We start from the raw sequence: 21,554 nt of genomic DNA on the forward strand, positions 1-21,554 counted from the left end.
AGGCAAAGGAGAGGTTTGGGCTGCAGGTTACCCTCAAAGCAGCAGCACTAAAGCTGCTCCCTGATTGGCATTCAAACTAATTGCAGTGTAATTACTCATTAGGGCAGCCCAGCAGTGCTGTGCCTTCTGTGCAAATCGGTTTGTGATGGCACTCCAGGCCTTTTGAGGAAGAGGGTGGCAGGGAGAGGGAAGCAGCAAGGAACCAACCTGGTCATTGAAAGCCATTCCACAGCTCTCAGCGGTACCCAATTGCTGCCAAGCTGGCATTTAGCAGCAGCTTGCAGCGGGTGGGAGCTGCTGCCTGCTCCTTGCTTACCTTCCCCAGCCCCTTTACAAGCCCTTTGTGCTCCTGTTTGCTTCACAGTTTGTTTTGCAGGCTCCTCTCAGGGGTTTTAGTTTGGGTTGTCTTTGTCCCATCCACTTGTGATGCTGTGGGAAGGAGCAGCTCAGGCTCCCAGCCTTGCAGGAGGATCAAAGTGGGATTCTGGTGGGGTAGGAAATGTTGGCAGCAATCCCAGAGACTTCAGCCTGCTGCCTGCAGGATCTTCAGGCACTGTCTGCAGATCTCTTCAGGCAAAGATGAATCTTTTGTGTTATATGGCAAGAAAAAGACATGGGAGAGGGGAGGGGAGGGGAGGGAGAAGATGTCTGTGAGATTAAGCAGAGGAATTCTAAACATTCATCAAGGGAATAATTGTCACAGAATCAGAGAGTCAGGCAGGGCTGGAAGGGAGCACAAGGAGCAGGCAGTGCCAACCCCCCTGCCATGCCCAGGGACACCCTACCCTAGAGCAGCCTCACCACAGCCTCAGCCAGCCTGGCCTCAAACACCTCCAGCCATGGGGCCTCAACCCCCTCCCTGGGCAACCCATTCCAGCCTCTCACCACTCTCCTGCTCAACAACTTCCTCCTCCCCTCCAGCCTCACTCTCCCCACCTCCAGCTTTGCTCCATTCCCCCCACTCCTGACACTCCCTCACAGCCTCCAAAGTCCCTCCCCAGCTTTTTTGGAGGCCCCTGCAGACCCTGGAAGGTCACCAGAAGGTCCCCTGGGAGCCTCCTCTGCTGCAGCCTGCACAGCCCCAACTCTTTCAGGCTGTGCTCACAGCAGAGCTGCTGCAGCCTCTCAGCAGCCTCCTGGCCCTGCTCTGGACACTCTCCAGCATCTCCACAGCCCTCTTGGCCCAGGGGCTCCAGAGCTGGATGCAGCACTCCAGGTGGGCTCTCAGCAGAGCAGAGCAGAGGGGCAGAATCCCCTCCCTGGCCCTGCTGGCCACACTGCTGCTGCTGCAGCCCAGCCTCTGCTTGGCTTTCTGGGCTGCAAGTGCTCACTGCTGGCTCCTGTGCAGCTTCTCCTCCAGCAGCACCCCCAAGTGCCTCTCCTCAGGGCTGCTCTCCAGCCTGGCACTGCCCAGCCTGGATTGCTGCTTGCCATTGCCTTGCCCCAGCTGCAGGACCTTACCCTTGCTCTTGTTAGAATGATAATATGGCCCTGCTCTGGCAGGGGTGGGCTGGACATGAAGATCTGCTGTGGAGAGGGAGCTGGGGGTGCTGGGGGAGAGCATCCATGGCACAGCAATGTGCCCTGGGGGCCAAGAAGCCAATGGGATCCTGGGGGGCATTCAGCAGAGTGTGTCCAGCAGATCAAGGAAGGTTCTCCTGCCCCTCTGCTCTGCCCTGCTGAGACCTCATCTTGAGCACTGCCTTCAGTTTGGGGCTCCCCAGTTGCAGAGGGACAGGAACTGCTGGAGAGGGTCCAGCAGAGGGCTGTGAGGATGATGAGGGGACTGAGCAGTGCCTGGTGAGGAGAGGCTGATGGCCCTGGGGCTGCTTAGTCTGGAGAAGAGAAGACTGAGAGGGGATTGAATCAATGTCTGTAACTCTCTGAGGGCTGGGGGTCAGGAGGGGGGGGACAGGCTCTGCTCACTGCTCCCTGGCACAGGACAAGCAGCAATGGATGGAAGCTGCAGCACAGGAGGTTCCAGCTCAGCACAAGGAGGAACTTCTTGCCTGGAAGGGTCCCAGAGCCCTGGCACAGGCTGCCCAGAGAGGTTGTGGAGTCTCTTTGTGTGGAGCCTTTCCAGGCCTGTCTGGATGTGTTCCTGTGTGCCCTGAGCTGGATTGTGTGGTCCTGCTCTGGCAGGGGGGTTGGACTGGATGCTCTCCTTGGGTCCCTTCCAACCCCTGACATCCTGTGGTCCTGTGTGATGCTGTGATCTCCAGAGGTCCCTTCCAAGCCCTGACATCCTGTGGTCCTGTGTGATGCTGTGATCTCCAGAGGTCCCTTCCAACCCCTGACATCCTGTGGTCCTGTGTGATGCTGTGATCTCCAGAGGTCCCTTGCAACCCCTGACATCCTGTGGTCCTGTGTGATGCTGTGATCTCCAGAGATCCCTTCCAAGCCCTAGCATCCTGTGGTCCTGTGTGATGCTGTGATCTCCAGAGGTCACTTCCAACCCCTGACATCCTGTGGTCCTGTGTGATGCTGTGATCTCCAGAGGTCCCTTCCAACCCCTGACATCCTGTGGTCCTGTGTGATGCTGTGATCTCCAGAGATCCCTTCCAAGCCCTAGCATCCTGTGGTCCTGTGTGATGCTGTGATCTCCAGAGGTCACTTCCAACCCCTGACATCCTGTGGTCCTGTGTGATGCTGTGATCTCCAGAGGTCCCTTCCAAGCCCTAGCATCCTCTGGTCCTGTGTGATCCTCTGGTCACCTGAAATGGTGGTTAGAAAGGCTGTTTGAAGAGGGACTTCTGACAAAGGCCCCAGCATGTGAGGGGGAATGACCTCAGACTGGAAGAAGCTGGGCTGGGATGAGCCATTGGAAGGAAGTTCTTCCCCAGGAGGGTGGTGAGGCAGTGGAAAAGGTTGCTCAGAGATGCTGTGCAGCCCCCAAGCCTGGAAGTGTTGAAAGCCAGTTTTGATGGGGTCTTGAGCAAGATGGTCTAGTAGGAGGTGTCCCTGCCCATGGGACTGCATCATTCTTAAGGTCCCTTCCAACCCAAACCATTCTGTGAAGCCTACCTGGACTTCAGCAAGGCATTTGCCACTGTCTGCCATAGCAAACTCCTGGCCAAGATGGGCAGGGGCACTCTGTGCTGGGTTAGGAACTGGCTGGAGGGCAGGGCCCAGAGTGTAGTGGTGAATGGTGCTGGCAGCTGGCACCAGTGCTGTGCCCCAGGGAGCAGTGCTGGGCACAGTCCTGGTCAGTATCTTTAGTGATGCTCTGGAGCAGGGGATTGAGTCCAGCAGCAGTCAGTTTGCAGCTGACACCAAGCTAGGAGCAGCTGTGGAGCTGTTGGAGGGTAGCAGAGCCCTGCAGAGGGACCTGGCCAGGCTGCATGGGTGGGCAGAGGCCAAGGGGATGAGACTGAACAAGGCCAAGGGCAGGGTTGTGCACTTTGGCCACAACAACCCCAAGCAGCACTAGAGGCTGGGGCCAGAGGGGCTGAGAGCAGGCAGGCAGAGAGGGAGCTGGGGGTGGTGGGAGAGAGGAGCTGCAGAGGAGGCAGCAGTGCCCAGGTGGGCAGCAGAGCCAATGGCATCCTGGGCTGGCTCAGGAGCAGTGTGGGCAGCAGGACAAGGGAGGTTCTTGTGCTCCTGTGCTCAGCACTGCTCAGGCCACCCCTGCAGTGCTGTGTCCAGCTCTGGGCTCCTGCATTGCAGAGAGCTGCTGAGGTGCTGGAAGGTGTTTGGAGAAGGGCAGCAAGGCTGGGGAGGGGCCTGGAGCACAGCCCTGTGAGGAGAGGCTGAGGGAGCTGGGGGGGTGCAGCCTGCAGCAGAGGAGGCTCAGGGCAGAGCTCATTGCTGCCTGCAGCTGCCTGCAGGGAGGCTGTAGCCAGCTGGGGTTGGGCTCTGCTGCCAGGCAGCCAGCAGTAGCAGAAGGGGACCCAGGCTGAAGCTGTGGCAGGGCAGGTCAGGGCTGGCTGTGAGGAGGAAGTTCCTGGCAGAGAGAGTGATTGGCACTGGAATGGGCTGCCCAGGGAGGTGATGGAGTCCCCACTCCTGGAGGTGTTAAAGGATGCTGGCTGAGGCACTTGGTTGGTTCATTAGGAGGTGTTAGGTGCTAGGTTGGGCTGGCTGATCCCAGAGGCCTTTCCCAACCTGGTTAATTCTGTGCTTCTGTCAGCCCTGTAGTGAAGCAGCAGCTGCCTGCTGTGCTGGAAATGAAGTGGTTTGACTTTGTGTTTGGAAAGGAGGAGCTGCTCCCTGGGTTCAGCAGCTGGAACAAACATGAGGAGCAGTCAAAGGGTTCCTTCAGCAGCATGGTTCAGAAGATGTCACTTCAGAAGGCATTCAGCTGGGGCAGCTGTAAAAGATGTTGGCTTTTAGAACTGCTTCTCTACAGATTAGTGCTCAGACTGTTTCAAGGGTTTAAATAACATTATTAATGTCATTAGCTAATAGGAAGGGAGGGAATCAAAGCTCTCTGCAAGGTGCAAAGTGCTCAGTTGAAGTGGAAAGCAGTGCTTGAAGTGAGCTGGGAGGCAGGCAGGCAGGCTCTGTGCACAAGGTGCTGTAATCTCTGGGTACCAGGGAGGGTTTTGCTGAGGACTGGCAGCTCCTTGCTCCTCAGGGGCAATGTGGTGTGGCAGGAGTAAAGGTTGGTGCAGTGGATAAGTCTCCAGTCCAAGGAACAGACTCAGAGTGAAGCAGGAAAGAAGCTTGGCATCATCAATGTGCCATTTAATTGGCACTCTGTTGTCTAGAAGCAGAGAGGCTGAGACCTGTGGGGATGTTGAGGCTGGAGAAGAGAAGGCTGAGAGGGAATCTGATCAGTGCCTGTCAATATCTGAGGGGTGGGGGTCAGGAGGAAGGTGCCAGTCTCTGTGTGGTGATGCCCAGTGATAGGCAAGGAACAGTGGGCACAAGCTGGCACCTCCTGGTGCCACCTCAACAGGAGGAGAAACTTCTTTGCTGTGAGGGTGGTGGAGCTGTGATGCAGGCTGCACAGAGAGGTTGTGGAGTCTCCTTCTCTGGAGCCTTTCAAGGCATATCTGGGTGCATTCCTGAGTGACCTGCCCTGGGTGACCATGCTCTGGCAGGGGGGTTGGGCTGGATGGTCTCTGGAGGGCTGAAAAATAGAGGAGGGTTTGCAGTGAGGGTGATGCTGCTGGTGTGGGGTTAAGAACAGAGCAGGGGTTGCAGTGAATGGGAAGCTGCTGGTGTGGGGTTAGTAACAGAGCAGGGTTTGCAGTGAATGGGATGCTGCTGGTGTGGGGTTAAGAACAGAGCAGGGTTTGCAGTGAATGTGATGCTGCTGATGTGGGGTTAAGAACAGAGCAGGGTTTGCAGTGAATGTGATGCTGCTGGTGTGGGGTTAAGAACAGAGCAGGGTTTGCAGTGAATGTGATGCTGCTGGTGTGGGGTTAAGAACAGAGCAGGGTTTGCAGTGAATGTGATGCTGCTGATGTGGGGTTAAGAACAGAGCAGGGTTTGCAGTGAATGTGATGCTGCTGATGTGGGGTTAAGAACAGAGCAGGGTTTGCAGTGAATGTGATGCTGCTGGTGTGGGGTTAAGAACAGAGCAGGGGTTGCAGTGAATGGGAAGCTGCTGGTGTGGGGTTAAGAACAGAGCAGGGTTTGCAGTGAAGGTGATGCTGCTGGTGTGGGGTTAAGAACAGAGCAGGGGTTGCAGTGAATGTGATGCTGCTGGTGTGGGGTTAAGAACAGAGCAGGGGTTGCAGTGAATGGGAAGCTGCTGGTGTGGGGTTAAGAACAGAGCAGGGTTTGCAGTGAATGTGGTGCTGCTGGTGTGGGGTTAAGAACAGAGCAGGGTTTGCAGTGAATGTGGTGCTGCTGGTGTGGGGTTAAGAACAGAGCAGGGTTTGCAGTGAATGTGATGCTGCTGGTGTGGGGTTAAGAACAGAGCAGGGTTTGCAGTGAAGGTGATGCTGCTGGTGTGGGGTTAAGAACAGAGCAGGGTTTGCAGTGAATGTGGTGCTGCTGGTGTGGGGTTAAGAACAGAGCAGGGGTTGCAGTGAAGGTGATGCTGCTGGTGTGGGGTTAAGAACAGAGCATGGTTTGCAGTGAATGTGATGCTGCTGGTGTGGGGTTAAGAACAGAGCAGGGGTTGCAGTGAAGGTGATGCTGCTGGTGTGGGGTTAAGAACAGAGCAGGGTTTGCAGTGAATGTGGTGCTGCTGGTGTGGGGTTAAGAACAGAGCAGGGTTTGCAGTGAAGGTGATGCTGCTGGTGTGGGGTTAAGAACAGGGCAGGGTTTGCAGTGAATGTGGTGCTGCTGGTGTGGGGTTAAGAACAGAGCAGGGGTTGCAGTGAATGGGATGCTGCTGGTGTGGGGTTAAGAACAGAGCAGGGTTTGCAGTGAATGGGAAGCTGCTGGTGTGGGCTGGTGGTCACAGGCTCACAGCATGTTAGGAGTTAGAAGGGACCCAAAGAGATCATCCAGTCCAACCCCCCTGCCAGAGCAGGGCCACACAATCCAGCTCAGGGCACACAGGAACACATCCAGACAGGCCTGGAAAGGCTCCACACAAGGAGACTCCACAACCTCTCTGGGCAGCCTGTGCCAGGGCTCTGGGACCCTTCCAGGCAAGAAGTTGCCCTTCTGCTGAGCTGGGACCTCCTGTGCTGCAGCTCCCATCCATTGCTGCTTGTCCTGTCCCAGGGAGCAGTGAGCAGAGCCTGTCCCCCCCTCCTGACCCCCAGCCCTGTTATAGACATTGATTCAATCCCCTCTCAGCCTTCTCTTCTCCAGACTAAGCAGCCCCAGGGCCCTCAGCCTCTCCTCACCAGGCACTGCTCAGTCCCCTCTTCATCCTCACATGCTGGACCCTCTCCAGCAGATCCCTGTCCCTCTGCAACTGGGGAGCCCCAAACTGAAGGCAGTGCTCAAGATGAGGTCTCAGCAGGGCAGAGCAGAGGGGCAGGAGAACCTCCCTTGATCTGCTGGCCACACTCTGCTGAATGCCCCCCAGGACCCCATTGGCCTCTTGGCCCCCAGGGCACACTGCTGTGCCATGGATGCTCTCCCCCAGCACTCCCAGCTCCCTCTCCTGTGGACTGCTCTCCAGCAGTCACCTGTGAGATAGAAAACAGCTGAGAGCTTCAGGAAAGGTGGAGGATGTGATGGAAAAGTACCAAGCAGGTGAGAAGGGAGGGAGAGCATTGCCCATGGCCCCATGGAGCTGGGACTTGTTTGTGGTAGTCACAGCATCACAGAACTTTAGAGGTTGGAAGGGACCTCCAGAGCTCATCCAGTCCAACCTCCCTGCCATGCAGGATCACCCAGGGTAATCCCCACAGGAATGCATCCAGGTGGGGTTGGAAAGTCTCCAGAGAAGGAGACTCCACAACCCCTCTGGGCAGCCTGCTCCAGGGCTCTGCCACCCTCACTGTAAAGATGTTTCTCCTCACGTTGAGCTGAAACCTTCTACATTGTCATAGAATCCTAGAATCAGGCAGGTTGGAAGAGAGCTCCAAGCTCAGCCAGCCCAACCTAGCACCCAGCCCTGGCCAATCATAGACTCAAGCAGGTTGGAAGAGAGCTCCAAGCTCAGCCAGCCCAACCTAGCACCCAGCCCTGGCCAATCATAGACTCAAGCAGGTTGGAAGAGAGCTCCAAGCTCAGCCAGCCCAACCTAGCACCCAGCCCTGGCCAGTCATAGAACCAAGCTGGTTGGAAGAGAGCTCCAAGCTCAGCCAGCACAACCTAGCACCCAGCCCTGCCCAACCAACCAGACCATGCCTCAATCCCCAGAAGCAAACCTATGCATGTGTGTGGGGCTGTGTAAAGTGGTGTTCAGTGGGGAAAGGAGGAGGTGTCTCAGCTCTGCCCAGGCTTCTGGCACACTGTGCCAAGCTGTCATGCAGAGGGTTTGGTCTCCCACCACTGTCTTGTCGTGGTCCAGCACCAGTAATACCTACAAATAACCATACAGAAATACCTACAAAAGCTGGGGAGGGACTTTTGAGGCTGTGAGGGAGTGACAGGAGTGGGAGGAATGGAGCAAAGGTGGAGGTGGGGAGAGTGAGGCTGGAGGTGAGGAGGAAGTTGTTGGGCATGAGAGTGGTGAGAGGCTGGAATGGGTTGCCCAGGGAGGGGGTTGAGGCCCCATGGCTGGAGGTGTTTGAGGCCAGGCTGGCTGAGGCTGTGGTCAGGCTGCTCTAGGGTAGGGTGTCCCTGGGCATGGCAGGGGGTTGGCACTGCCTGCTCCTTGTGCTCCCTTCCAGCCCTACCTGGTTCTGTGTTTCAGTCACAGGCTCAGAGGATGTCAGGGATTGGAAGGGACCCAAGGAGCTCATCCAGTCCAACCCCCCTGCCAGTGCAGGACAATCCTATCTAACACAGATCACACAGGAACACATCCAGACAGAGCTGGAAAGGCTCCAGAGAAGGAGACCCTTCTATAGACAACTGGAGGTAGCCTCTAGAGCTAACTCCTTGATGCTCCTGGGAGACTTCAATCACCCTGATATTTGCACACAGCCAGGCACAGCCACTCCAAAAGGGCTCTTGCAGTGTATCAACGACAACTTCAATCAGGGAATGAGTTCTGCCAGTTGAGGAACCCCTGTGTCAGATGGCACTTTGAGTGGCAAGGGTTTGGGGAGCTTCCTTAGTAGATTCCTTAGTGCAGCTGAGATGCTCTCAGTGCATCTGCCTCCAAGTTGAGTCGTTCAGGCAACCTTTGGGGTTTGTGTCCCTGGAGACAGCAGCCCAAGTGTTCTGCTTGCACATTGGGTGGAGATGCTGCAGCTTGACTCACTTTACCAGGCCTGGAGGAAAATCTGGGCCATGTTAGCTTGTTTCCATAGTTCCTAAGTGAACAAGCAAGCATAAGTTGAATATCATCAGGTGGCTTAAGCTTGGCAGATAGTTAGGAGTACCCTGAGCTTTAGGATTTAGTTACTAATTGTGCTCCTTGTAACACTCTGTGGTAATTGGGGTCCAGCTGCTCCAAGTATTACTCTTGGATTTGCTGGCTGGCTGGCTTTAATAGGATTTGGGAGAGCAGCTTTTGGTAGGGTTACAGCTTGTGCTGTTAACTTGCCAACCTTTTAATGTGCTAATCCCAGGCGTTTATCCCAGCTCTAAAGCAGCAGAGCAGGAGGATGCTCACGGCTGAGCACAGCCAACTCTGTCAGGGCTTTGTAGAACACGAAGCAAGAGTTGTTCATCCTCCTTAGGAGCTCTGGGAGATGATGTCCTACAACTTGAGAGAGGGAGGAAGGGCACCCTGGAAAGAACTGGGTGATGGTTTGGGTGTTATCTGTGCCCATCCTTTATAAATCACCCAGACTGGACTCAGCCCAGCTGGAGGTTAAGGAATGAAGCTTTATACTCACAGCTTAGCACAGTGTCCAAGCAGAGTAGGCTCAGCCCAGCTGGAGGTTAAGGAATGAAGCTTTATACTCCCAGCTTAGCACAGTGTCCAAGCAGAGTAGACTCAGCCCAGCTGGAGGTTAAGGAATGAAGCTTTATACTCACAGCTTAGCACAGTGTCCAAGCAGAGTAGACTCAGCCCAGCTGGGAGTTAGGAATGAAGCTTTATACTCCCAGCTTAGCACAGTGTCCAAGCAGAGTAGACTCAGCCCAGCTGGAGGTTAAGGAATGAGGCTTTATACTCACAGCTTAGCACAGTGTCCAAGCAGAGTAGACTCAGCCCAGCTGGGAGTTAGGAATGAAGCTTTATACTCACAGCTTAGCACAGTGTCCAAGCAGATATTTACAGCTAGATACAGAAATAGACAAGTTAAAAAGGTAATACAGACACACAGCAGCCCTCCTAGAAACCAGGAGGGGCTCCTAGCTCCCAACTCCCAGCTCCCAACCACCTTTCCACCTCCTTTTCACCCCTTCTACCTTATCCCAGATTTTGCCTTAAGTGCAAGGTGAATTTGGAGGACCAGCCAGGGGGATTAGGAAGCAGGATTAGTCTTAACTTCCTTGTTGGAGTTGTTGTGATTGAGAAGAGTATCAAAGAGTTCTGCCTGCTCCAGAATTGGGAGGAGAACATTTCAGTCTGGATGGCTTTTGGGACACAGGACACAAGTTGGGTTAATTGCTAAACATTTGGTGCTGCATCTGCTTAGCAAAGCCATGAAAGCATTGCACTGAGGTCATCTTTAGCTTCCACCCTCCCCTTCCCCTTGCCACTTCCATTGACAGGAGGGCATCCCTGTTTCCACTGCCATCCCCAGTTTGCCACCAGTGCCATGGGTAGATGCCAGCCAGTTCAGAGAGAATCCATTTCAGTGTCTAACAGCACCAACCTGGATGAGTTTCCACTTCTTAACTTCCTTGTTGGAGTTGTTGTGATTGAGAAGAGTATCAAAGAGTTCTGCCTGCTCCAGAATTGGGAGGAGAACATTTTGGTCTGGATGGCTTTTGGGACACAGGACACAAGTTGGGTTCCTTGGTTGCTAAACATTTGGTGCTGCATCTGCTTAGCAAAGCCATGAAAGCATTGCACTGAGGTCATCTTTAGCTTCCACCCTCCCCTTCCCCTTGCCACATCCATTGACAGGAGGGCATCTGTGTTTCCACTGCCATCCCCAGTTTGCCACCAGTGCCATGGGTAGATGCCAGCCAGTTCAGAGAGAATCCATTTCAGTGTCTAACAGCACCAACTTGGATGAGTTTCCACTTCTTAACTTCCTTGTTGGAGTTGTTGTGATTGAGAAGACTATAAAAGAGTTCTGCCTGCTCCAGAATTGGGAGGAGAACATTTTGGTCTGGATGGCTTTTGGGACACAGGACACAAGTTGGGTTCCTTGGTTGCTAAACATTTGGTGCTGCATCTGCTTAGCAAAGCCATGAAAGCATTGCACTGAGGTCATCTTTAGCTTCCACCCTCCCCTTCCCCTTGGCACCTCCATTGCAGTGGAGTTTTGGTCTGCTTGCCTGGGCAGTGACTGTGTCCTTGAGCACCTCCCCTTAGCCTTGGGTAGTTACCTCTGCCTGCATGTTTAATGACCTTTTTTGTGTGTGTTCATTTCCTTTTGTTTCCCATCGTGGTTTTGTTTATTTCTTTTTGTGTTTTGTTTTTTTGTTTGTTTGTTTGTTTGTTTGTTTTTTCTTCTTTTTTCCCTCTTCTCTTTTTTGGTTTGTTTCCAAACCAAACAAAAAAAAAAAAAACACAACCAAAAACCGACCCAAAAATCCGTGGTGATGTTTGCCCTTCCTATTCCCCAATGTTTGCACATGCCAAGATGTTGCCATCCCAACATTACCTCCCACTTCACTGACCAGTGCCACTAATGACCATCTAGCACCAGCTACAACAGGACCACTGCCTTCAGCCCCACGAGACGTCGTGGCCACCCTCGTCTCCACTCGCTTCATCAGGCTGACCTGGAGGACCCCCGTGTCGGACCCCCAAGGAGACAACCTCACCTATTCCATCTTCTACACCAGGGAAGGTATAAACAGGTAAAGAGCTCAATGTGTCCACTGCTTCCTGCTCTGGCGTGGGGTTGTTGAATGCTCTTCGTAGAATGGTAGAAGTAAGCAGGTTGGAAGAGAGCTCCAAGCTCAGCCAGCCCAAGCTAGCACCCAGCCCTGGCCAAGCATAGGATCAGGCAGGTTGGAAGAGAGCTCCAAGCTCAGCCAGGCCAACCTAGCACCCAGTCCTGGCCAGTCATAGAATCAAGCAGGTTGGAAGAGAGCTCCAAGCTCAGCCAGCCCAACCTAGCACCCAGCCCTGGCCAGTCATAGAACCAGGCAGGTTGGAAGAGAGCTCCAAGCTCATCCAGCCCAACCTAGCACCCAGCCCTGGTCAGTCATAGACTCAAGCAGGTTGGAAGAGAGCTCCAAGCTCAGCCAGCCCAACCTAGCACCCAGTCCTGGCCAGTCATAGAATCAAGCAGGTTGGAAGAGAGCTCCAAGCTCACCCATCCCAACCTAGCACCCAGCCCTGGCCAGTCATAGAATCAGGCAGGTTGGAAGAGAGCTCCAAGCTCAGCCAGCCCAACCTAGCACCCAGCCCTGGCCAGTCATAGACTCAAGGAGGTTGGAAGAGAGCTCCAAGCTCACCCATCCCAACCTAGCACCCAGCCCTGGCCAGTCATAGAACCAGGCAGGTTGGAAGAGAGCTCCAAGCTCATCCAGCCCAACCTAGCACCCAGCCCTGGTCAGTCATAGACTCAAGCAGGTTGGAAGAGAGCTCCAAGCTCAGCCAGTCCAACCTAGCACCCAGCCCTGGCCAGTCATAGACTCAAGCAGGTTGGAAGAGAGCTCCAAGCTCAGCCAGCCCAACCTAGCACCCAGCCCTGGTCAGTCATAGACTCAAGGAGGTTGGAAGAGAGCTCCAAGCTCAGCCAGCCCAACCTAGCACCCAGCCCTGGCCAGTCATAGGATCAGGCAGGTTGGAAGAGAGCTCCAAGCTCAGCCAGCCCAACCTAGCACCCAGCCCTGCCCAACCAACCAGACCATGGCACTAAGTGCCCCAGCCAGGCTTGGCTCCAACACCTCCAGGGTCAGTGACTCTACCACCTCCCTGGGCAGACTCCACCACCTCCCTGGGCAGCCCATTCCAATGCCAATCACTCTCTCTGGGAAGAACTTCCTCTTGGTCCCAAGGGTTGCCCAGATCTAGGTGCAGGACCTTGCACTTTGCCTTATTGAACCTCGTGAGATTGCCCTGAGCCCACTTCACGTTTGCAGCTTAGCTCTTGGGGCTGGTTTGGAGCTGTTGGCTTTTCCCCTTAGGTGCCTGATAGCTGTTTTCAAACCTCAGCTCTAGTTTACAAAGCTCTTTAAATGGGAATTAAACTGGAATGAGTTAGAAGAGTCCTAATGTTGTGGAGGGTAATGCAGTTAGCCATACAGACCATCTGCTTGGGTACCTCTTATGCCTACCTAAACACATCACAGCTCATAAAAGGTGCTGGAGGCTCCCTGAGAGAAGGCATAAATGAGAGATTCATGGAGCACTTAATGAGATTAATCTGACCATATCCTGAACACATTGTGGTGAGGGAAGGCAACAACAGCTCCTGGTTGTTAGTGCAAACTGCAGCTCCCTGATGTGGCTGTTTGTCTGCTGATAAATGAAGCCTTCTCCATTAAAAGAAACTGAACTGTGATTGGGTTTTTGGTTGGTTTGGGGGTTTGGGGCATGTGGAGCTTTAAATAACAACCTTGGAGAGCTGCTGTTGGGCAGTGCCAGGCTGGAGAGCAGCCCTGAGGAGAGGCACTTGGGGGTGCTGCTGGACCAGAAGCTCTACAGGAGCCAGCAGTGTGCACTTGCAGCCCAGAAAGCCAAGCAGAGGCTGGGCTGTAGCAGCAGCAGTGTGGCCAGCAGGGCCAGGGAGGGGATTCTGCCCCTCTGCTCTGCTCTGCTGAGAGCCCACCTGGAGTGCTGCATCCAGCTCTGGAGCCCCTGGGCCAAGAGGGCTGTGGAGATGCTGGAGAGTGTCCAGAGCAGGGCCAGGAGGATGCTGAGAGGCTGCAGCAGCTCTGCTGTGAGCACAGCCTGAAAGAGTTGGGGCTGTGCAGGCTGGAGCAGAGGAGGCTCTCAGGGGACCTGCTTGTGGCCTTGCAGGGTCTGCAGGGGGCTCCAAAAAAGCTGGGGAGGGACTTTTGAGGCTGTGAGGGAGTGTCAGGAGTGGGGGGAATGGAGCAAAGGTGGAGGTGGGGAGAGTGAGGCTGGAGGGGAGGAGGAAGTTGTTGAGCAGGAGAGTGGTGAGAGGCTGGAATGGGTTGCCCAGGGAGGGTTGAGGCCCCATGGCTGGAGGTGTTTGAGGCCAGGCTGGCTGAGGCTGTGGTCAGGCTGCTCTAGGCTAGGGTATCCCTGGGCATGGCAGGGGGGTTGGCACTGCCTGCTCCTTGTGCTCCCTTCCAGCCCTGACTGACTCTGTGGTTCTCTTTATGTTCCTAGACAAACCCAGTGAGTGCCCTCCCAGAGGAGGCACAAGAGGCAGTAGGCTTTGCCTGCCAGTGGCAGAGCAGGGTTGCTGTGAAGCAGCTGGCAGTGGCTCTGGCTTTACCAACCACCTCCTAAGACACATCTTAAAGGAAGCTACCTGTTGGGAAATGTGTTGTCAGGCAAAGATGTTACTCTAGATAGAGCTGGGGGCTTAGGGAGGGGAAGTAGCTCTCCTTTGCCCTTCCTCCCAGCTTCATTTTCAACTCCTTGCATTGGCATGGGAGGGACCCTCCAAGGGCATCTTGTCCAACCCCCCCCTGCAGTCAGCAGGGACAACTCTGACTAGGATCAGGCTGCCCAGGGGCACATTGAGTCTTCAAGGACTCAAGCAGAGTCCTGGGCATCCTGCTCTGTGTTTCCCCACTCTTACTGTGCATAACATCCTCCTGAGATCCAGCCTAGCTCTGCCCTGCTCCAGTTACAATCCACTGCCCCACATCCTATCCCCACAGGCCCTTCTGAGCAGTCACTCCCCAACTTGCCTGTAGGTCACCTTGAGATAGTGAAATGCAGCTCTAAGGTCTCCTTGGAGCCTGCTCTGCACCAGTCTGAACAGCCTCAGCTCTGTTTAGAAGGGCTTGGAGGGACAGGATGAGGAACAGCAGAGGGCTGTGAGGATGATGAGGGGACTGAGCAGTGCCTGGTGAGGAGAGGCTGAGGGCCCTGGGGCTGCTTAGTCTGGAGAAGAGAAGACTGAGAGGGGATTGAATCAATGTCTGTAACTATCTAAGGGCTGGGGGTCAGGAGTGGGGACAGGCTCTGCTCACTGCTGCCTGGCACAGGACAAGCAGCAGTGGATGGAAGCTGCAGCACAGGAGGTTCCAGCTCAGCACAAGGGGGAACTTCTTGCCTGGAAGGGTCCCAGAGCCCTGGCACAGGCTGCCCAGAGAGGTTGTGGAGTCTCCTTCTCTGGAGCCTTTCCAGGCCTGTCTGGATGTGTTCCTGTGTGTCCTGGGCTGGATTGAGTGGTCCTGTTCTGGCAGGGGGGTTGGACTGGATGCTCTGCTTGGGTCCCTTCCAACCCCTGACATCCTCCAATCCTATGAACCTCTCTACTGTAAGGGTCACAGAGCACTGGAACAGGCTGCTCAGAGAGTTCCTCTGTGCTCCTCTGTGCTCCTCTGTGCTCCTCTGTGCTCCTCTGTGCACCTCTGTGATCTGAGCTAGGTTGTGTGGTCCTGCTCTGGCAGGGGGGTTGGACTGGATGATCTCTCTGGGTCCCTTCTAACCTCTAACATCCTGTGAGCTGTGATCCTATGAACTCCTTGCCTGGAAGGGTCCCAGAGCCCTGGCACAGGCTGCCCAGAGTGGTTGTGGAGTCTCCCTGTGTGGAGCCTTTCCAGCCCTGTCTGGATGTGCTCCTCTGTGATCTGTGCTAGGTTGTGTGGCCCTGCTCTGGCAGGGGGGTTGGACTGGATGAGCTCCTTGGGTCCCTTCCAACCCCTGACCTCCTGTGAGCCTGTGAACTCTCCCAGCCTGTCCTCATAGCAAAGGTTCTGCAGCCCTCTGATCATCTCCACTGGACCTACTCCAGCAGGTCCATACCTGTCTTTGGGTAGGGCTGATTCTTTAGTGTGTCTCTCACTTCTCTGTCACCTTCTCCCTTCCAAATTAAAACCAACCCCAAAAAACCTTTATTATATCTTACCCCCAGAATATTTTCTTCTTCCTACAGGAAGAAAAAAACCTTCTGTAAACATTTTCAATTCCAACCTGCTCATTTTAAGGGTGGAAGTGGATAAAAATGTGCCCTAAATGAAGCTGTTACTGCAGTGCCATTGGAGCTCAACTTCCACTAACAAAAAAACCCTAATAGAATAGTCTAGAAAATGTGTGGAAATGACTCTTTAGTTACAGTGAGTCTGCTCTGCCCCTCTCAGACAGCTCTGGTGTAGGCATGGGAATCACCAGGGCTTTCAGCATCATCATGGAGTCATGGAGTCAAGCAGGTGGGAAGAGAGCTCCAGGCTCAGCCAGCCCAACCTAGCACCCAGCCCTGCCCAACCAACCAGACCATGGCACTAAGTGCCCCAGCCAGGCTTGGCTGCAACACCTCCAGCCACAGCCACTCCACCACCTCCCTGGGCAGCCCATTCCAGTGCCAATCACTCTCTCTGCCAGGAACTTCCTCCTCACAGCCAGCCCAGACCTGCCCTGCCACAGCTTCAGCCTGGGTCCCCTTCTTCTGCTGCTGGCTGCCTGGCAGCAGAGCCCAACCCCAGCTGGCTACAGCCTCCCTGCAGGCAGCTGCAGGCAGCAATGAGCTCTGCCCTGAGCCTCCTCTGCTGCAGGCTGCACCCCCCCAGCTCCCTCAGCCTCTCCTCACAGGGCTGTGCTCCAGGCCCCTCCCCAGCCTTGCTGCCCTTCTCCAAACACCTTCCAGCACCTCAGCATCTCTCTGCAATGGAGGAGCCCAGAGCTGGACACAGCACTGCAGGGGTGGCCTGAGCAGTGCTGAGCACAGGGGCACAAGAACCTCCCTTGTCCTGCTGCCCACACTGCTCCTGAGCCAGCCCAGGATGCCATTGGCTCTGCTGCCCACCTGGGCACTGCTGCCTCCTCTGCAGCTCCTCTCTGCCACCACCCCCAGCTCCCTCTCTGCCTGCCTGCTCTCAGCCCCTCTGGCCCCAGCCTCTAGTGCTGCTTGGGGTTGTTGTGGCCAAAGTGCAGAACCCTGCCCTTGGCCTTGGGTGTTTGCAACCAGCTTATGCTTAATTAACCCCACTGGTTGATAGAAAAAAAGAAGAAGAAATGCATTCAGGACAAGGATTTGGACTTATTTCTCTGAGCTGAACTCCAGCCTCCTGGCTGGAAGGTAGGAACAAGGAGACTGTGGAATAATTTTGCCTGGCCTTCTGCCTTACAAATGATTTAAGAGCAGCTAACATCAGGATGAGAAGCGTCTGCCCTCTGCTGTAGAGCTCCCCAGGCTGCTGGCAGACAAAAGGGGAGGGATTGTGAGCCAGGCACTCACCAGCTCCTTGGATTTTCTCAGTGGGAGAGATGTGGAGTTGCTGTGTGTGAGCCTGGTGTGGTTGTGCTTGCAGGGAGTAGGTGGCTCCTTGCCAGGGAAGGGCAATCTGTAGGTGGCTGTTACCTGAAGGGAGCTCTGTGAGTGCTCAGGTGAGCAGAGTGGTGTGCAGGGGACACAGGTGGGAGGGAGCTGGGGGTCAACCTGTGACTCTTTCCCTCCATCCTGAGCTCCAGAAGAACCTGTCAGGTTCTTTTTAGGCTCTCAGGGAGTGTCAGGAGTGGGGGGAATGGAGCAAAGGTGGAGGTGGGGAGAGTGAGGCTGGAGGGGAGGAGGAAGTTGTTGAGCAGGAGAGTGGTGAGAGGCTGGAATGGGTTGCCCAGGGAGGGGGTTGAGGCCCCATGGCTGGAGGTGTTTGAGGCCAGGCTGGCTGAGGCTGTGGTCAGGCTGCTCTAGGGTAGGGTGTCCCTGGGCATGGCAGGGGGTTGGCACTGCCTGCTCCTTGTGCTCCCTTCCAGCCCTGCCTGATTCTGTGATTCTATGATGCTGAGTTCCTGAGCCATGCTTGGTACAGGCCAACAGCTCTCCAGGGGGGAAGGAACCTCAGCTGGAGGGTCTGTAAAGGCAGGAGACATCACAGCACCACAGAATGCCAGGGGCTGGAAGGGACCTCCAAAGCTCATCCAGTTCCATCCTCCCTGCAGAGCAGGAGCACCCAGAGCAGATCACACAGTAACACATCCAGGGGGGGTTGGAATATCTCCAGAGAGGGAGAGACTCCACAACCCTCCTGGGCAGCCTGTTCCAGGGTTCTTTAGAGTGAGAATGGTGGGACACAGGCACAGGTTGAGGGTGGTGAGACACTGGCACAGGTTGCCCAGGGAGGTTGTGGAGCACAGAAGCACCCAATGTGATCAAAGATCACATTGGGTGCTTCTGTGCTCCCCAACCTCCCTGAAGGTGTTCAGGACCAGGTTGGATGAGGCCTTGAGGGACCTGTTCTAGTGGGAGGTGTCCCTTCCTATGGCACAGGAGGGTTGGAGCTGGCTGATCCTTGAGATCCCTTCCAACCTAACCCATTCCATGATTCCAACTCAGCCATCTCAGAGAGCTCTTCCAACCAAACCACTCCAGTGAGTCTATCATCATCATCATCATCATCAGAGTCCAACCATCAACCCCCCACCACCACCACCATGCCAACTCCCCCATGTCCAGAAGTGCCATATCTACATGTCAGTGGTCCAGTAGCCCAGAGTAGCCTGACAGAAGCCTCCCAGCAGCTCCCATTCCCAGCTGAGCAGAGGAGCCTGAGCCCCTGGTCATTGCTGGCACCTTGGGGTGGTGACTCCACACTTTGTGTGGTCACAGCTTCAGTGCCCAGGGATGTGCAAGTCACAGCCTGGGGATGTTTTGAAGGAGTCTAAATATCAGGGAGGAACAAAGTAAAGTTTGGAGGTAAAGAACACATAAAGCAGCTCTTTTGGAGGCACACAAAAAGCAGCCCTGCAGGTGCTTTCCATCTCCCCAGACTCTCCTTGCTGCTTAAATGTTTCCTCTCTGGCTTCACAAGGGTAGGATAAAGCCTCACTGAGAATTGTCATGTGCTGGAGGAAAGGACCAAGAAACAACTCACAGCATTGATCTTGGAGGTCTCTTCCAGCCTGGTTGGTTCTGTGAATCTATCAATATCCAAGGTGGGTCACTCCCCCACCTCCCTGGGCAGCTCATTCCAGTCCCTTGACCACTCTTCTCCAGGAAAAGCTTTTTCCTCATGTCCAATCTAAACCTACCCAGTCCCATACAACCTGGCCTTGGAACCTCCACAACCTGTCCCAGTGCCTTGCCATCTTCATGGGGGAGAATTTCCTTCTGATGTGTAATCTAAATGCAGCTTCTTCCAGTTTGAAGCCATTACCACTCATGCTGTCACTCCAGGGCTTTGTGCAATGTCCCTCCCCAGCTTACCTGTAGATCCCTGGGAGGCTGCTCTAAGGTGTCCACAGTTGATGAGATGTGAGGCAGCAGTGCCCAGGTGGCCAAGCAAGGCAATGGCATCTCTGCTTGGGTCAGAAACAGGGTGGGCAGCAGGGACAGGAGGGGATCATCCTCCTGTGCTCAGCACTGCTGAGGCCACCCTTGAGTGCTGTGTTCAGCTCTGAGCCCCTCACTGCAGGAAGGACATTGAGGGGCTGGAGCCTGTTCAGAGCAGGGCAGCGAGGCTAGAGAAGGGCCTGGAGCAGCTGGGCTGTGAGGAAGGGCTGAGGGTGTGCAGGCTGAGGAAGAGGAGGCTAAGGGAGGCCTCCTTGCTCTCTGCAGCTTCCTGAAGGGAGGTTGGAGCAAGGAGGGGGCAGCTTCTGCTCCTTGGTGGAGACAGGAGCAGAGGAAATGGCTCCAAGCTGCCCCAGGGGATGGGTGCTAGGAAATACTTCTGCACTGGAAGAGTTCTCAAGCACTGGAATGTTCTGCCCAGGGCAGTGCTGCAGTCACCATCCCTGGGTCTGTTTAAGCAGCCTGTGGAGGTGCAGCTTAGGGACACGGTTTAGGATTGACCCTCAAATGAGTTGAGAGTTGGACTGGATGACCTTGGAGGTCTCTTCCAGCAGGATGTTTCTGTGGTTGTGATGTTGAGTGTCACAGGATCACAGAGCAGAAGGAGACCTCTGGAGATGAGCAGGTCCAATCCTTCTGCCAGAGCAGGATCAGCTAGGGCAGGTCACACAGGAACACATCCAGATGGGGCTTGGAAAGTGTCTGGAGAAGAATCATAGACTCAGTCAGGCTTGGAAGCAGCAAAGAATCCTGTAGTGCTCATGCTAAAGCTTCCTGAGCTGAGGACTTCATCACTGTCCAGGGACAAGGTCCTTTCTCTCCTGCTCTTCTCCTTGCCTGAGCCCATATACTGCAGCTGCTCCTGCTGCCTGCATCCCCTGCTTTTGTCCTGCTTCACATTCCTTGCTCTGCCTAAGCTTTGCAAGGTGAGGGATCCAGCTTCAGTTGTAACTGCTGCTGGCACTTTGCTGGAACTCTGCCTAAGGTTGGAAGTGCTCAGGGGGCAGCCAGTGGGAAGCACTGCACTGCCTTCTTGGGCCAGGGCAGGTCTAGGCTGGATGTGAGGAGGAAGTTGTTGGCAGAGAGAGTGATTGGCACTGGAATGGGCCGCCCAGGGAGGTGGAGGAGTGGCTGTGGCTGGAGGTGTGGAAGAAACCTGTGGCCCTGGCACTGAAGGGTCTGGTTTAGTGGCTGTAGTAGTTGGGTTACAGTTGGACTTGATGATCTTGGAGGCCTTTTCCAACCTTAATGACTTTTTGCTTCTGTGGCCTCCATTGCTCCTCCATTGCAGAGAGATGTTGAGGTGCTGGAAGGTGTCTGGAGAAGGGCAGCAAGGCTGGGGAGGGGCCTGGAGCACAGCCCTGTGAGGAGAGGCTGAGGGAGCTGGGGGGGTGCAGCCTGCAGCAGAGGAGGCTCAGGGCAGAGCTGATTGCTGCCTGCAGCTGCCTGCAGGGAGGCTGTAGCCAGCTGGGGTTGGGCTCTGCTGCCAGGCAGCCAGCAGCAGCAGAAGGGGACCCAGGCTGAAGCTGTGGCAGGGCAGGTCTGGGCTGGCTGTGAGGAGGAAGTTGCTGGCAGAGAGAGTGATTGGCACTGGAATGGGCTGCCCAGGGAGGTGGTGGAGTGGCTGTGGCTGGAGGTGTTGCAGCCAAGCCTGGCTGGGGCACTTAGTGCCATGGTGTGGTTGGTTGGGCAGGGCTGGGTGCTAGGTTGGGCTGGGTGAGCTTGGAGCTCTCTTCCAGCCTGCTTGGTTCTGTGATTCTATGATTCTCCAGCCCCCCTTACAGCATGGCTTGCTCTCTAAACCAGAAGTCTGGCCCTCTTCTGCAGTTTTACTACTATTGATTCTGTTGGACGTGGCACTTGGTGCCATGGTCTGGCCTTGAGCTCTGTGGTACAGGGTTGGACTTGATGATCTGTGAGGTCTCTTCCAACCCTGATGATACTGTGAGACTGTGAAAAGACAGTATCAGCTTTTCTCTGTTCCTGCTGTCACTTCAGCATGAGTTTGAACCACTTAGAATCACAGAATCAGTCAGGGTTGGAAGGGACCACAGAGATCATCCAGTTCCAACCGCTCTGCCATGGGCAGGGACCCCCTACCCTAGATCAGGCTGGCCAAAGCCTCATCCAGCCTGGCCCTAAACACCTAGAAGTTGTTTGTCAGCAGCAGTTTTAGCCTGTTGCTGTTTGACCATGCAGGCAGCCCAGCATCATTAATGTCTCTAACACAGGAGACTCACCTGGACAGATGGGCAGAGTCCAAGGGGATGGCTTCAATAGCTCCAAGTGCAGGGTGCTGCACTTTGGCCACAACAACCCCATGCAGAGATACAGGCTGGGGTCAGAGTGGCTGAGAGCAGCCAGACAGAGAGGGATCTGGGGGTGCTGATTGATACCCACCTGAACATGAGCCAGCAGTGTGCTGTGTGGGATTGGTTAGCCTGGAGAAGAGGAGGCTCAGGGCAGACCTTATTGCTGTCTACAGCTTCCTGAGGGGAGGTTGTGGCCAGGAGGAGGTTGCTCTCTTCTCTCAGGTGGCCAGCAGCAGAAGGAGAGGACACAGCCTCAGGCTGTGCCAGGGGAGATTTAGGCTGGAGGTGAGGAGAAAGTTCTTCCCTGAGAGAGTCATTGGACACTGGA

The 21,554-nt window shown here is 55.0% G+C and overlaps 1 protein-coding gene across 8 annotated transcripts in view; it reads left to right on the forward strand.

The window, feature by feature from the left end:
* The window catches only part of NEO1 (neogenin 1), a 311,645-nt gene that overhangs the window by 191,357 nt on the left and 98,734 nt on the right, over window positions 1–21,554 (forward strand). For 5 of the 8 annotated variants that reach the window (XM_064157224.1, XM_064157230.1, XM_064157225.1 and 2 more), the window contains one exon: window positions 11,175–11,394. In XM_064157224.1, the coding sequence (XP_064013294.1) occupies window positions 11,175–11,394 (220 nt within the window). The remainder of the gene's footprint in view (window positions 1–11,174; window positions 11,395–21,554) is intronic. The other 3 variants (XM_064157227.1, XM_064157231.1, XM_064157228.1) reach the window with 1 other exon arrangement.

Source organism: Pogoniulus pusillus, chromosome 17, assembly GCF_015220805.1.
Source record: "Pogoniulus pusillus isolate bPogPus1 chromosome 17, bPogPus1.pri, whole genome shotgun sequence".
In the NCBI taxonomy this organism is placed as follows: Eukaryota; Metazoa; Chordata; class Aves; order Piciformes; family Lybiidae; genus Pogoniulus; species Pogoniulus pusillus.